This window comes from Podarcis cretensis, assembly GCF_951804945.1.
Source record: "Podarcis cretensis genome assembly, chromosome: 1".
Classification (NCBI taxonomy): Eukaryota; Metazoa; Chordata; class Lepidosauria; order Squamata; family Lacertidae; genus Podarcis; species Podarcis cretensis.
In genome coordinates, this window is record NC_137170.1 from 30,624,921 (window position 1) to 30,637,107 (window position 12,187).

The 12,187-nt window shown below is 41.7% G+C and overlaps 1 protein-coding gene across 3 annotated transcripts in view; it reads left to right on the forward strand.

Annotated features, from left to right (window-relative positions):
• SPTLC2 (serine palmitoyltransferase long chain base subunit 2) overlaps positions 1-9,556 on the forward strand; it is a 63,672-nt gene extending 54,116 nt beyond the window's left edge. For all 3 annotated transcript variants that reach the window (XM_079972243.1, XM_079972242.1, XM_079972244.1), the window contains exon 12: positions 3,508-9,556. In XM_079972243.1, coding sequence (XP_079828369.1) covers positions 3,508-3,627 — 120 coding nt within the window. In that variant the 3' untranslated portion in view covers positions 3,628-9,556. The remainder of the gene's footprint in view (positions 1-3,507) is intronic.
• The last annotated feature ends 2,631 nt before the right edge of the window (positions 9,557-12,187 follow it).

Below are 12,187 nucleotides of genomic sequence, written 5' to 3' on the forward strand. Positions count from 1 at the left end.
ATGTTTAAAATTTATTGTGCTTTGTGTTTACACACCAGACTGTATGCACAGCATCACTGTGTTTTAATGTATTGCCAAAAGGCTGCTACAATTTTTAGTAACTGCTGAGAATTCCCCCCCTCTCTTTTACTTCAGAAACTATTTTAAAAATATTGCCATCTGTTAGTTTGAATTTAGATTAACTTTACAGTTACTGATCTGAATGCATGGTGCCTTACCTAACCTTTGTATGTATACATGGGATAAAAATGTGCAGGAATAAAAAATGGTGCTGCATATTTGCAGGATTAAAAGAATTAGCAACGAGAAGAACATGAAAGCAAGTGGAGCTGAATGTGTACTACTTTTGTAGAGTAAATGAATGATTTTTTATATTATTATTTATTAAATTTGTTACAGAAAATCTTAATGCAAGAAGTGGATTTTGGAGGGTACATACCTCCATTTATTCAGGTGCCCAAAAATCTGAAAGTTGAGTAATAACAGACCCAGTAAGTAAGAGATCAATAAGCTCCACTACTTTTATGGCAAAGGATGCCTGTTGTAGGCCATTCTAATGTCTAAACAGGTATATGAAAATAGTGAGTTTTATTTCTAAAACAACTATGCAGGATCTTTAGCAATATAGTGCCAAACAAGAAATGCAGTGAGGGAATATGCATCAACGTTACACCTGGGGTCATTGAAAAACACAGCCCATGCAAAGAAGTTCTGAAGACCCTTGTAGGTACATAATATGCCTGTGTTTCATACATTAGTATGTTTGCATAGGTTTGAAAAGTTACAGTATTTTTATTTAAAAAGTGATGGTCCTGTTCAGAAACCTACCTGTCCTCCAAATGGATTGAATTCAGAGGACCATATGTAACAGGACTGACAGAAGTTGATTTTCCCACCCCTCGTCACCTTGGCAGCACCCCCCACTCCAAATATTCCACAAGGGGTGAAGAGACCCTGCTGAATGGGTTGGGCTGTGGTTCTGAGGGACTGAGGTGGGAAATGGGATTCCCGAAACTAGGACAGCACTCACTGCGTAGTGCCACACTGGAACAGAAGAAGGCTGTATCACTTTACTTAAATCCCTGGTAAGACTACCAAAGTAGCTTGATTTATGGAAACAGGAGCCTTTCTTCCTTCAGAATCGGTAATGTTCCGCATTTTGAGCATGGCTGGAACATTGATCTGAACTGTCTTTTCTAAATGATCACAAGTGCTGACAGGTAGGAAGTGGGAGCAGCTTTCCTGAGCTTAACTAAGGCGAAAAAGAGACCTTACAGAGCTGGTCTATGTACCTTCCTCTTACTGGCTGAAGAGAGCACATCTTTTCTCATTTTTTTTCCCTTTTCTCTCCCTACCTACTCTGTGTTGAGTGTGGAGGTCTCTTAAAAAAAATTTAAACCTGATATTTGTAATGCTTCCTTATTAAATCAACCCACATGATGGACAATGGTTCTCTGGTACAATGTATAACTCTAATATAAATAAAACTTGCTTGCCTGAAAATACTTTGGCCCTGGATCAGAGCAGAGCCTCTCGTAACTTGCATCCCTGTGGGCTGGTGCTTTCTTTTCAGTGATGAAAAATATATTACACTTTCCTGAAGTCAGAGTTCAGCCATGCCATTTCCTTTGTAGTCTTTGCAAGTCACATGCTTCTCTTTGTTTTAAATTAATAAAATCCTAAATCTGAGTTCAAGAATAACAGTTAACGGACTCTTTCAACAGAAATTCAACCTCAAATTATTTCCACATGTTGCCTTTTGCTAAAGCTGTGCTTAAAATATGCTCACAATTAGACAGTGTTTGGCAATTTCTACCCTTCCCCCCCCCCCCCGCCCCTACTTGAATTCAGAGCTTATGTGGCCTCTGTTTGGGGCGGGGGGGGGGGCGCTTTCTCAAACCTTGAGGTTTCTTGGCATATGGCACTCATTTATTCACTTTCTGTTGTCAGTTATTGGGGCCACATAGGTTGTGTGGGGATAAGAGCTACTGAATTGTGGGTAGGGCAGGAAACTTGTTATTTCCTCACACTTGCCAAACAATGTTCCTGGAGAAGAATGGACTTCATAAAAGAGAGTTGCGGAAAAAGAAGGGGTGAGGATTTGTGCTTTAGATAAACATATGTATGCTGACCTAGGGAGGAAATTTTGTGTGTCTACTGGTTTTTCCTTACTAGAGCTTTAGAAGCTTTAGCAAACCAGCAAACTTAAGTTCTATCCACATTGGAACTAGTGGCAGGTATAAACCAGGTTGGGCAAGCTTTGGGTTGTTAGAGCCACTCTGTGTTTTTTACTAGAACCCCAAGTCTACCAGCCAGAGCCAGGTGCAAAAGGCATAATATTGCTAGAATTAAAGAACAAGGGTGCCTCTAGGCACATTCTGAACCCGGGAAATTGTCCTTAGTACCAGAATTGAACTCAGCTCACATTCCTTACACATGCAAATCTAGCCCTGGTTAGCTTTCTTCATATCAATAGGAATCATGGAACTTCTGCTCTCTGGTACCTCTCCAGATCTGTTCAGGAGGGTTAGATGACCTGCCAGAGTAGACTTTGGGAAGGTGCAGAGTGAGGAGAACAGGGAAGTTGTGCTATGTGAGTGCAAGTTGTTCTACAAATGCAATGACTTCATTGGCCTTTGCCATTATGTTTTGTGTAAAGGTTCCACTTCATTTATTATTATTTTGAAAGATGCTTTTGTTGTTTTATCACTTGTTTATGCTGCCTTGGGCTTCGAAGGGCAGGATATAATTTATTTATTTTTAATTCCCCCCCCAAAAAAAATGTTTATTTGTCTCCCACTACCACCATGGCTGCCGCCGCTGCTAAAGGCAGCCTCCATACCCGGGCAGGATATAATTTAATAAAGAAATGAGGCACAGCTTGGGATTGAACTGCAGTTATGTTCAATAATGGTAGAATTAGTACTTCATTATTCCATCAGCTATGTTCTTATTGCCATACAGAAAGAAAAAAGCCTGCTCTAGAAGGCTCACCATCTCCAGGGAGAAGAAACAGAATATTGGAGATAAATGTAAAAAAAAAAAAAAAAAAAAAACTACCAAGAAGACAACTTAGGCCAGCAGCCCAGTTTTGAGTTTTCTCAGCCTGAAACGCTCCCCTGGGCTGCATGCAGATCTCCTTTTGAAACTAAGCGAGTTTCAAAAGCAGTTTAGAGCATGAGATTGGCTGTCGAAAGCAAGCATGGGGCACCTGTGGCCCTCCATATGTTTCTGGAATACTGCACTCTTCTGGTCCCTGACTCTTAGCCATGCTAGCTGGAGCTGATAGGAATTTAAATCTAGGATCTGATGGGGGGGGGGGGGCTACAGATTCCGTAGCCATGGATTAAAGCAGAAAGGTAAATGAAATCAATTGTGCTAGTACAATCCCCTTGCATGAGCGCAAAACATCTCTTTAGATCCTAGCCATTGTGATTCCCCACTTTTTCTTCATGCAGCAATCCTTAAAAAAAAGAAAAAAAGCACCTGATATTCCTCTTTTTCCAGGCTTTAAAGGAAATATATGAAGTTGGAGACCTCTTGCAGTTGAAATACTCCCGGCATCGACTGGTACCTCTCCTTGACCGTCCTTTTGACGAGACAACATACGAAGAGACTGAAGACTGAGTTCTCTCCCTGTCTTTTGATAGACAAGGCACACTCCTCAGAACTCTGTGTGGCTCAAAGACCAAGGTTCTTGAACCAAACACTGACGGACTGCTTAGCATAACCAGAATGACTTCTTACTCACAAAACTGAAGTGGCAACAACAGCTAGAACTGGTGTGTTGTGAAAAGCAAAACAAAACCTGGCTTTTCTTCCTATTGCTTTAAAGTCTTGCCCTAGGGAGGAGTTTGGCTTACATTTTTAAAATGCTGATTCCCTATTTGTTTGTCACGATGAGATCGCGGCGGCCACTGTTGGCAGTGAGTGTGTTCCCCATCGCACTGCAAGGTGGGCATTGCTAAGGATGCTGCAATGCTTCTGTCACGACGTTTCCTTTTTCATGACTACAGTCAAACCTCCTTGAGAGTGCAAGACCAGCCAGTTTATTCAGCTAAGGCTTCTGATGAAATCATTGACAGCTAGCTAATTTGAATATATTTAACATGAAATAATCAACCAAAGTCTTTTCCTTGTCCCTTTAAATAGTGCTTTTTTTTTTTTTTTTTTTTTTGGTCTTTATTATTACAGTGGTGGTTGACTTGCCTCTTAAGGACTGTTAGTCAGTTCTTTAAGGGTCAAAGCAGGAATCCTCCCAGGGCCTTTATCCATCTTGATATTTCAAACTGGGTTCCAAGTGTTCCTTCATTATAGTAAGTAGGAAATAACATTTCAGAGCAGGATAGAACTTTGTGGACATTTCCCTTTCCCTGTATAGAATTCCTTCAGCTCCAAGGTGTCCCCACAATTCCAGTTTCCAGGATAAGTTATCGTGTTGCTTGTTGGATTCATGAGTGTTTGCCTTTAGCTCTGGGGTGTGTGTGTGTGTGTGTGTGTGTGTGTGGTCAGATGAAGAACCAGATTGGGAGGGAGTAGCATTCCAAACCACCTTCCTTTTCCTCCTTTCACATATTCCTGCTCTACTTTTTGGCAGAGCTAATGATGCAGCTCTTCGAAACCTAAATGCTGATGGTCTGCCTCCTCAGAGGGCCTTTTGTGATACTTGAATTGCTCTTGCTATATTGATAACAATTAGGTGTTTGCTGTGGCCACAGAAGGTAGGCAGCACAAGGCAAAATCCCATTAAACGTGTATGTATTTTTTTGAAGTTGCTTTTGTAGCAATCTGTGTATCAAGAGCAATTCCCAAATACACAAAGGTGTGGGGTGGGAATGAGACTATTAGTCTGGTGAGTTTCTTTGTGCGAGTGGAAGCAGCCATTTTATTAGCACAATATGAAAATACTTTGATCTTTGGATATTTGCCTCAAAATATTTAAGAATAGCCTTGGAAGCAAAAAAGAAATATGCCTTGTTCACTTTTTAGAAAAATTGTGTTGGAGAATTTGATTCTCAGAAGCATACTAAACTAAGAAAATAGTTGCCGTTGACTATGTCTTCCAGTGAATTCAGTTACAATGGCTATTATTTAATTTACTAGAAATCATATATAGGCTGTTCATTGGCAGAAGTGCAGTGTGCTGTTTTCACACATATGCATTATGAAGTCAGAGTATCCATGGTTCAACTTCATACTCTTTAACCACGTAATTTTTTAAACTCTTTGCATGGAGGAAACCTCCCCACTTGTACATTTCCAGTAAATTATTGCAAAGGATTATGCGTAACAGTAGAAAATTCTGAGCAGCTGAAGATCTGCCAGCTTGCTTAAAGAGCCTCTGCTTAGCCTCTCAATAAGGCAAATACTTCGGCTAGGTCAGGGCAAGGATTTCCAAAGTCTGATTCAGAATTAACGAATAATAATACTTGACCAAAGAACAGATTGTAGTTGCTAATATTGTGCAGTGCCACTTGCCAAGGCCTGAAACAAAGGCAGAACTAAGATTTTGCAATTGTGTTTCCAAGTCATATGCTGGCATGGAGTTTTTGATCATGTGTTGAACATGTTAGATATTTTGAAACTTAACAGTAAAAAAATAATAATTTTATGCTGTATATACTGAGCCGTGTGGCCTTAGCACCAAGAGCCAAATGCACAGGAAGTGGGAAAGAGTCAAAATAGCATCTAAAAGTTTCTATTTCACCTAAATTATTGGTATCCCACAAATAACTTGAAATGTGTTCACTATAAACTGGCTTTGCTGGAAATAGTGGTCTTCATTTCAACTAGATCTCAACTATGCTTCTTTTGGGGACCTGCCACCATGCTCCATCTGTGTCAATGCCAGATCACGATATAATAATATTATATATCCTAATAATTCCTAAGACCTTCTGCCCAGGATTACTGAGAGTACTGGGAATGACAACCCTATGTTTCTGTATCAAACTGCTTACGGGCGGCACCATGCATAGCTGTTTCAGGAAGCATTGGTGTTCCAGGCAGTGCCTTCCGCAGCAAACATGTCAAGTGCAGTGATAAGATATTTTGGTGTTTGTTCCAACATTCATAAAAGTGGTGCTGCCCTAACATAGTTTACACCAGGACTGCTGTGGGACCTGTGGCCCTCTAGATGTTATATGGCCACCGCATCCATTATCTCTGGCCATTGACCATGCTGATAGATGAGAGTTGGGAGTTCCAACAATGACCTGGATTTCCCTTCCCTAGACAGGACCAAATATAAGGATTCAGTAGTTTAAAAATCCATTCCTTGGGATTCAGCTAAGGAACTGCCTGCCCTTGCACTCAACTGACTTCATCCCAACATCAGGGGATGCAGTTTGGCATACTGCTAGTTCAACAGCTGAAAAGCTTTCATTAAAAAATAATAATCAACTATTCTGTCTTCATAAGTACGAATGCTGCCATGTGCATGTGTGTGCACACACAGTCTTAGGATGATACAAAGCTACTTTGAGGGGAAAGCGGGTGTATGAAATAAATGCAGGCCATTTTTAAGCATGTTTTTGTTAACATTTTCCACGATTGCATTATCAGAAGTACTTCAGTAACATCTTCAAGGGGAACTAGACGACTTAGCTGGGTGAATGAGGTCAGGTGGTATGTCTGAAAGCTGAACTGAATACTTAAACTGTACAGGAGGACAACGTGATACTCCCCAGGAAAGGTTTTTGTGTGTGCTTTGGGTGATGGGTAGGGAAGAAGGAAAACACAGGAGACAAATGCCTCATCTGCTGTTTTTCTTTTGCTTTGTATCCTTTGGTAGAGTTGGATGCCAGTATCAGGTGGGACCAATATATCAGAATATCCAGCATCCGATATTTAACATAAGATTTATTTGACACAGTGTCAGCATGTCTCTTGTATTCTAATGCTGTCTCCCACCACACACCAATATTTTCCAAGTCTTCTCATTCCAGGAAAGATTATAGCATCGGTTTGGGGATTCTTACGGTTCCCACACTCAACCTACAATGTGGTATGATATGGCTGATGGGCATGAACAACAACTTCCCTAGGTTTTGAAAGGGCTGTTTGTTGCCTGTATGATCAATCTTTGGGAAAAGCAGGTAAAATTGTATTTATTGCAGGACGTTGGGTGGTCTTCTTCTGAAAGAACTGATTTCTTGCCAAAGAGAGTATTACAAAATATCAAGATTGCACTCCAGACTTGCTTGGCTTCATAATCTAGACAGCTTATCCAGAAGGGGACAGTGAAACATCGCAGCCCTCACTATACCAAATAACAGATTGCTTGTGTTGGAGCAAGCGAGCTTGAACCTTACGCTTCTCTGAAACCCACATTATCAGTAGCAGCTGACATGCTCTTGCATGTTGAATTTCACGTACAAACGGAAAGACCTGGAATACCCAAGAAAGATCACTTTTGGTGGTGGTGTGGGGGCAGGGTATGTTTGGTCTCTGAACCTTAATATGTTGGAGGGAAGGTATTTCTCCCCCAAGGGCAAACATAGAGAGCAAGGGGAAAGGAACAAACATTGCAGGGGTCAAATCCACATTGGCCTGCAAAGATATATAGTTGGTGTATTTAGCAGTTGTTTTCCTTCGTGCCCCAAAGACCACATTTCAACATACAGGGCTATGTATCCACCTGGCAACTTGTGGTTTTCCTCAGCTGCCCCTCCGTGGTGATTATCCACCCCTGCCCTCACTTTTAAAACAGGGGTGAGCCTTTGAAGGCTACCTACTGCTGTGAGTCTGGTTGCCTTGGGACCAGAGTTTGAAATATATGGGACCATCCAAAAACTAATTGTTTTTATTTTTGCTGAAAATGAGGGTTTGAGTCATGTAGCTTATGTACTTCCTGAGAGGTTGTTCCACCCCCCACTCCCCACATTCTTTGTACTCTGGTCTAGGTTCTAGAGTCAATGTGACACGGCGTGTTGCAGAGAAAACAGACATTGTCTTTCCAGTGCTTGTCTTTTCCAAATGCACATAATTGGGAAATGCTCAGGTTCCTGCTGGTGGATATTTTAAAGGATGCTTATGCTGAAAGATGCACTTGCACGCTTGAGATTTCTTGTGTTGTGCATTTTGTACTTTAATGTCTGAAAAGGAAAGTGGAAATCTCTGCAGTGTCTGCAGTAGTGATGCACACTTCCTGTGTTTGCATTGGGGGGCAATGGGAGAAATATTAATTAGGCTTAATGCTATTCTTTTTTTAATTTAAAAAAACCCAACTTTAAAATGTTTTGGTGCTTGGCACAACTGAAACTTATCCAAAGAACAGAAATTGTTTTCAGATATTCTCTTCCATTTAGTAATTTAAGATGATACAGGGTCTGTTCACATGTAGATAGGTCAATCTATCAAGCTAAAAGTGGTGTAGGATGACAGCTAATTCTTATCCCAGTTTCCCAGAGTTGTAGGTTCACACACAATGTTTTACCTTGCACACACTTATCTACTTGACATTTTCCACAGAAAAGATTAAAATAATGCACCTTCATGGTGATAGTTGGTATATTTCATCAAGGGGCTTATACTTTCTCCCTAAAGCAGTAAATACCGACGGTCACCTCATTGAGGGTGAAACGAATGTTCCATCATTTAAATCTTAATGTGATTTACATTGGGCTGGCTTCATCATATCAGAACGAATGTGGGAAATTTGCTTGTTAACATACATCCTGGGAGGTTTATAATATGAAGCATTCTTGTGGTCTTACTCTCCGTTTGATGGTGTGATTTTTAGATTTGCTGCTTTGAGCTCTGTTTGTTTGTGAAAAAGGTTGAAAGGGCCCATGCCGGGTTTAAGAGCTGCTTTTGCCCCTCTGTGTTGCGCTTGACTTGATCAAATGGATCTTTTTTTACAGGGCTGCTGTAAAGCTAATGATCCTAATGGAAAACTTAACTTATTTATCTATGGCAGCTGGCAAGTGTGTTTCTGGAGCAGCTGGGATGTGCCAAGAAGTGACATGACTACCAAAACACTTTCCACAAACAAAAGTGCACTGAAATATGCAAACCTTCCCTGTGTTGTCCATTTGCCAAATGTGCCGACCTTGGCCAGTATTTCAGCAACCCCTGCCCTAAAAGTATCTCCTGCATTTATGTGCAACTATAGAGGTGGTCAGATTTAGGAGGAAAGTGGAGGCAGGACCTACTATATGGAGCCTGAAGCTCAAGGCTAATTTATTGGTCTCTAAGCTAATGGTGGCCCATATTTTTATAGCCCTAGACTTGCCCTCGAAGCCACAAGTTCTAAGTCTTACATTGCACTGTGCTCCTATGCCTCTGTTGGTAATAATGTACATATAGCCTAGATTTTTTTGTAGATATTAAATTTTAAATGACATTTTTAATTACCTCCCCCCAAAATACTTCCCTTCCAGACATGACTTTTTTTACACCTTGAACAATTAACACGAAGTTGGGTACCATGTGGGTAGGGAGGAAGAAGAGAAGCAGATCCTACATTGACTTTTAAGTAACAATGCATGTTAAGCAGAGAGAAACTGTTTGACAAAATCTAGCTATGTTCTGCTTAATAAAGAATTCACCAATATTTTGTGTGAGCATTTTATTTAACAAAGTTTATTTAAATACAGCTTAGTTGACAGCAACCTCTAAATGGTTTGCATAATAGAACAATCTTTTGAATCTTTAAAAAGCAACAGTGAAAGCCAACATTAAAAACAGGTCAGCACGAAAACAATTTTTAGCAGGCATCAAAAACAATATGGTGAAGGTAGGCCTGTCTAATATCAATGGGCAAGGAGTTCCCAAGTCTACATGCTGCCACGATGAAGGGTGAATTGCTTGCAAGTGTGGAGTGAACATTACGTGGCCGTTGTGAGAGGAGTGTGTTGCTCTTGAAGTTATTAGGAGTACTGTATATGCTTGACAATACTCTGGGCCAGTGTTTCCCAAAATGGACAGTACTACCCCCTGGGGGGTGCTGGAATAATCCAGAGGGGCAGTAATAGCCTTGGTTGCAATTGTGGAGCATTGAATAAAAATAAGGGCAGTGGAAGCATAAAGAGAATAAAATTTTGAAAAACCATTCATACATATTTCATCTGTTGTGTAACAACACTTGCAGGATGGTGACGTCGCCTCCCCTGGATTGGGCTGTCATGCTGGAGGGAGGGGTTTTCCCAGGCTTCAGTCAGGCCTGGGAAGTGGATTGCAACTGGCCTGCTTATTTGGCCAATGGCAGGCATGCTGTGGCCCTGGGGTGGATCAGACTGAGCCAGCAGGCTTCACTTCGGTCCGCCCCGTGGGTTTTTACAATATCTTTCTTGTAAAACATAGGCAGAAATATAGATACAGTGGTACCTCGGGTTACATACGCTTCAGGTTACATACGCTTCAGGTTACAGACTCCGCTAACCCAGAAATAGTGCTTCAGGTTAAGAACTTTGCTTCAAGATGAGAACAGAAATCGTGCTCCGGCGGCGCGGCAGCAGCAGGAGGCCCCATTAGCTAAAGTGGTGCTTCAGGTTAGGAACAGTTTCAGGTTAAGAACAGACCTCCGGAATGAATTAAGTACTTAACTCAAGGTACCACTGTATATAAAAGAAGGCAGATTTGTCACTGCAACTTTCTGTTTGCTTAAAGAAGGTAGATTTCCGGGGGGGCACAGGTTTTTTTTCCTGAAAAGGGGGCAGTAATAATAACTTATTATTTATACCCCGCCCATCTGGCTGGGTTTCCAAATAAGCTTGAGAACCTCTGCTGTGGACCATTGACTAGCATCCACTGACTTGGAGAGGTTTGCTTGGGATAAGGTGAAAGCTGAGGGATCAGGGTGGGACTGGCTCTTGTTTTCTTTTTACTGGGAATGGCTGGTGGAAAGATACAAGTCTCCCGAGTACCCTTTTGTTGATTAACATAACCTTTACAATTAAGCATATGTGATACAGGTTCGCCCCAGCGTGCAAACCAGACTTCTTCGCAGTGATGCATCTTGGGTTTCTTACAGTAAGGGTGCATTACCACCCTGCACCACTGGGTGGCTTCTGTTTTTGTATGGCTTTGCACCTACACGTCCATGCCTTGCACCTGCGAAGCCTTGGAGCATTGACATGGTTCCATGCATGTGCCAAAGTAGGCTTTTGACCCCAAAGAACAAAGAAATGGGCTATTCCTCCTGCACAGGTTTGTCTGCTCCCTTTTTACCCTTAAAAAGTAGTTTAAACAGGTTTTTCAAGTCCTGTGCAAGAACACCCTTGCCCTGTGGGTGCATGATTCTTAAAACGTGAAGAAAACACTGGTAAAATGATTAGGTTGAACCAAGCTCTTATAGGACTCCCCTGGCTATATTTTGTGTATATGTTTTAACAGGAGTGGGTGCCCCTTGGCTTGCAGTGTGGTTTGTCCCTAGGACAATAATCTTTTGCCATGGTTATGTTGCTTTCCTGTTTTATTTCTTAATCTTGCTTTAGTTTTGTCCAGTTCAGGACGCTTATATGAAGAGCCCTGTTGCATCAGGCCAAAAACCCATCTTAGTCCAGCATCTGTTGGCTAACCAGATGCCTATGAGAAGCCCACCTGCCAGATGTGAGTGCGCCAATGCTCTTCAACTTTTATTTATTCTGTCTTAATTAGGAAGCTTCACTAGAATAAAAGTTTAAGAAGCCAATACCTTGCTGTGTGGCTACTTGTTCCTATTACAAATCCTGTTGTTTATAGGTGGCCTTTAGTGTGGTAATACCACCGTTGCTGGCGTCTGTCTGTCTCTCTCTCTAGAGACAATGGAAGATATGCCATTGGGGGTGAAGTCAAAACTGTTGGAGAGTTACAGCGCCTGCTGTGGTTGGAGAGAAGCAAGAGACGTTTGGTTGCAGCTGGGGCAGGTGAAGGCATTCAGTTTCGCTGGGGCAGATGCACCATGGCAATACTACCAAGAAGGTGAATAATGACCCACAGGCGAAGAGGAGAAGTAGAGCAGGAAGGTTGCTCAAGGTGCAAAGTATGTGAGACATACGATGAAGACAGTGAAGATTTCCAAACCTTTCGGCTGGGTCATGGATAGCTCGGTTTTTCCCGTGTCTACAAAAAGAGTAGCTTTAACAGGCAACTTGTTTTACCACTGGAGGGGGGGGGGAGGGACAGCCTTCCCTTAACCAGGTGCCCTGCAGCTGGTCTGGACTACAATTCCCATCAGCCCCAGGCAAAAACAAACAAACAACGG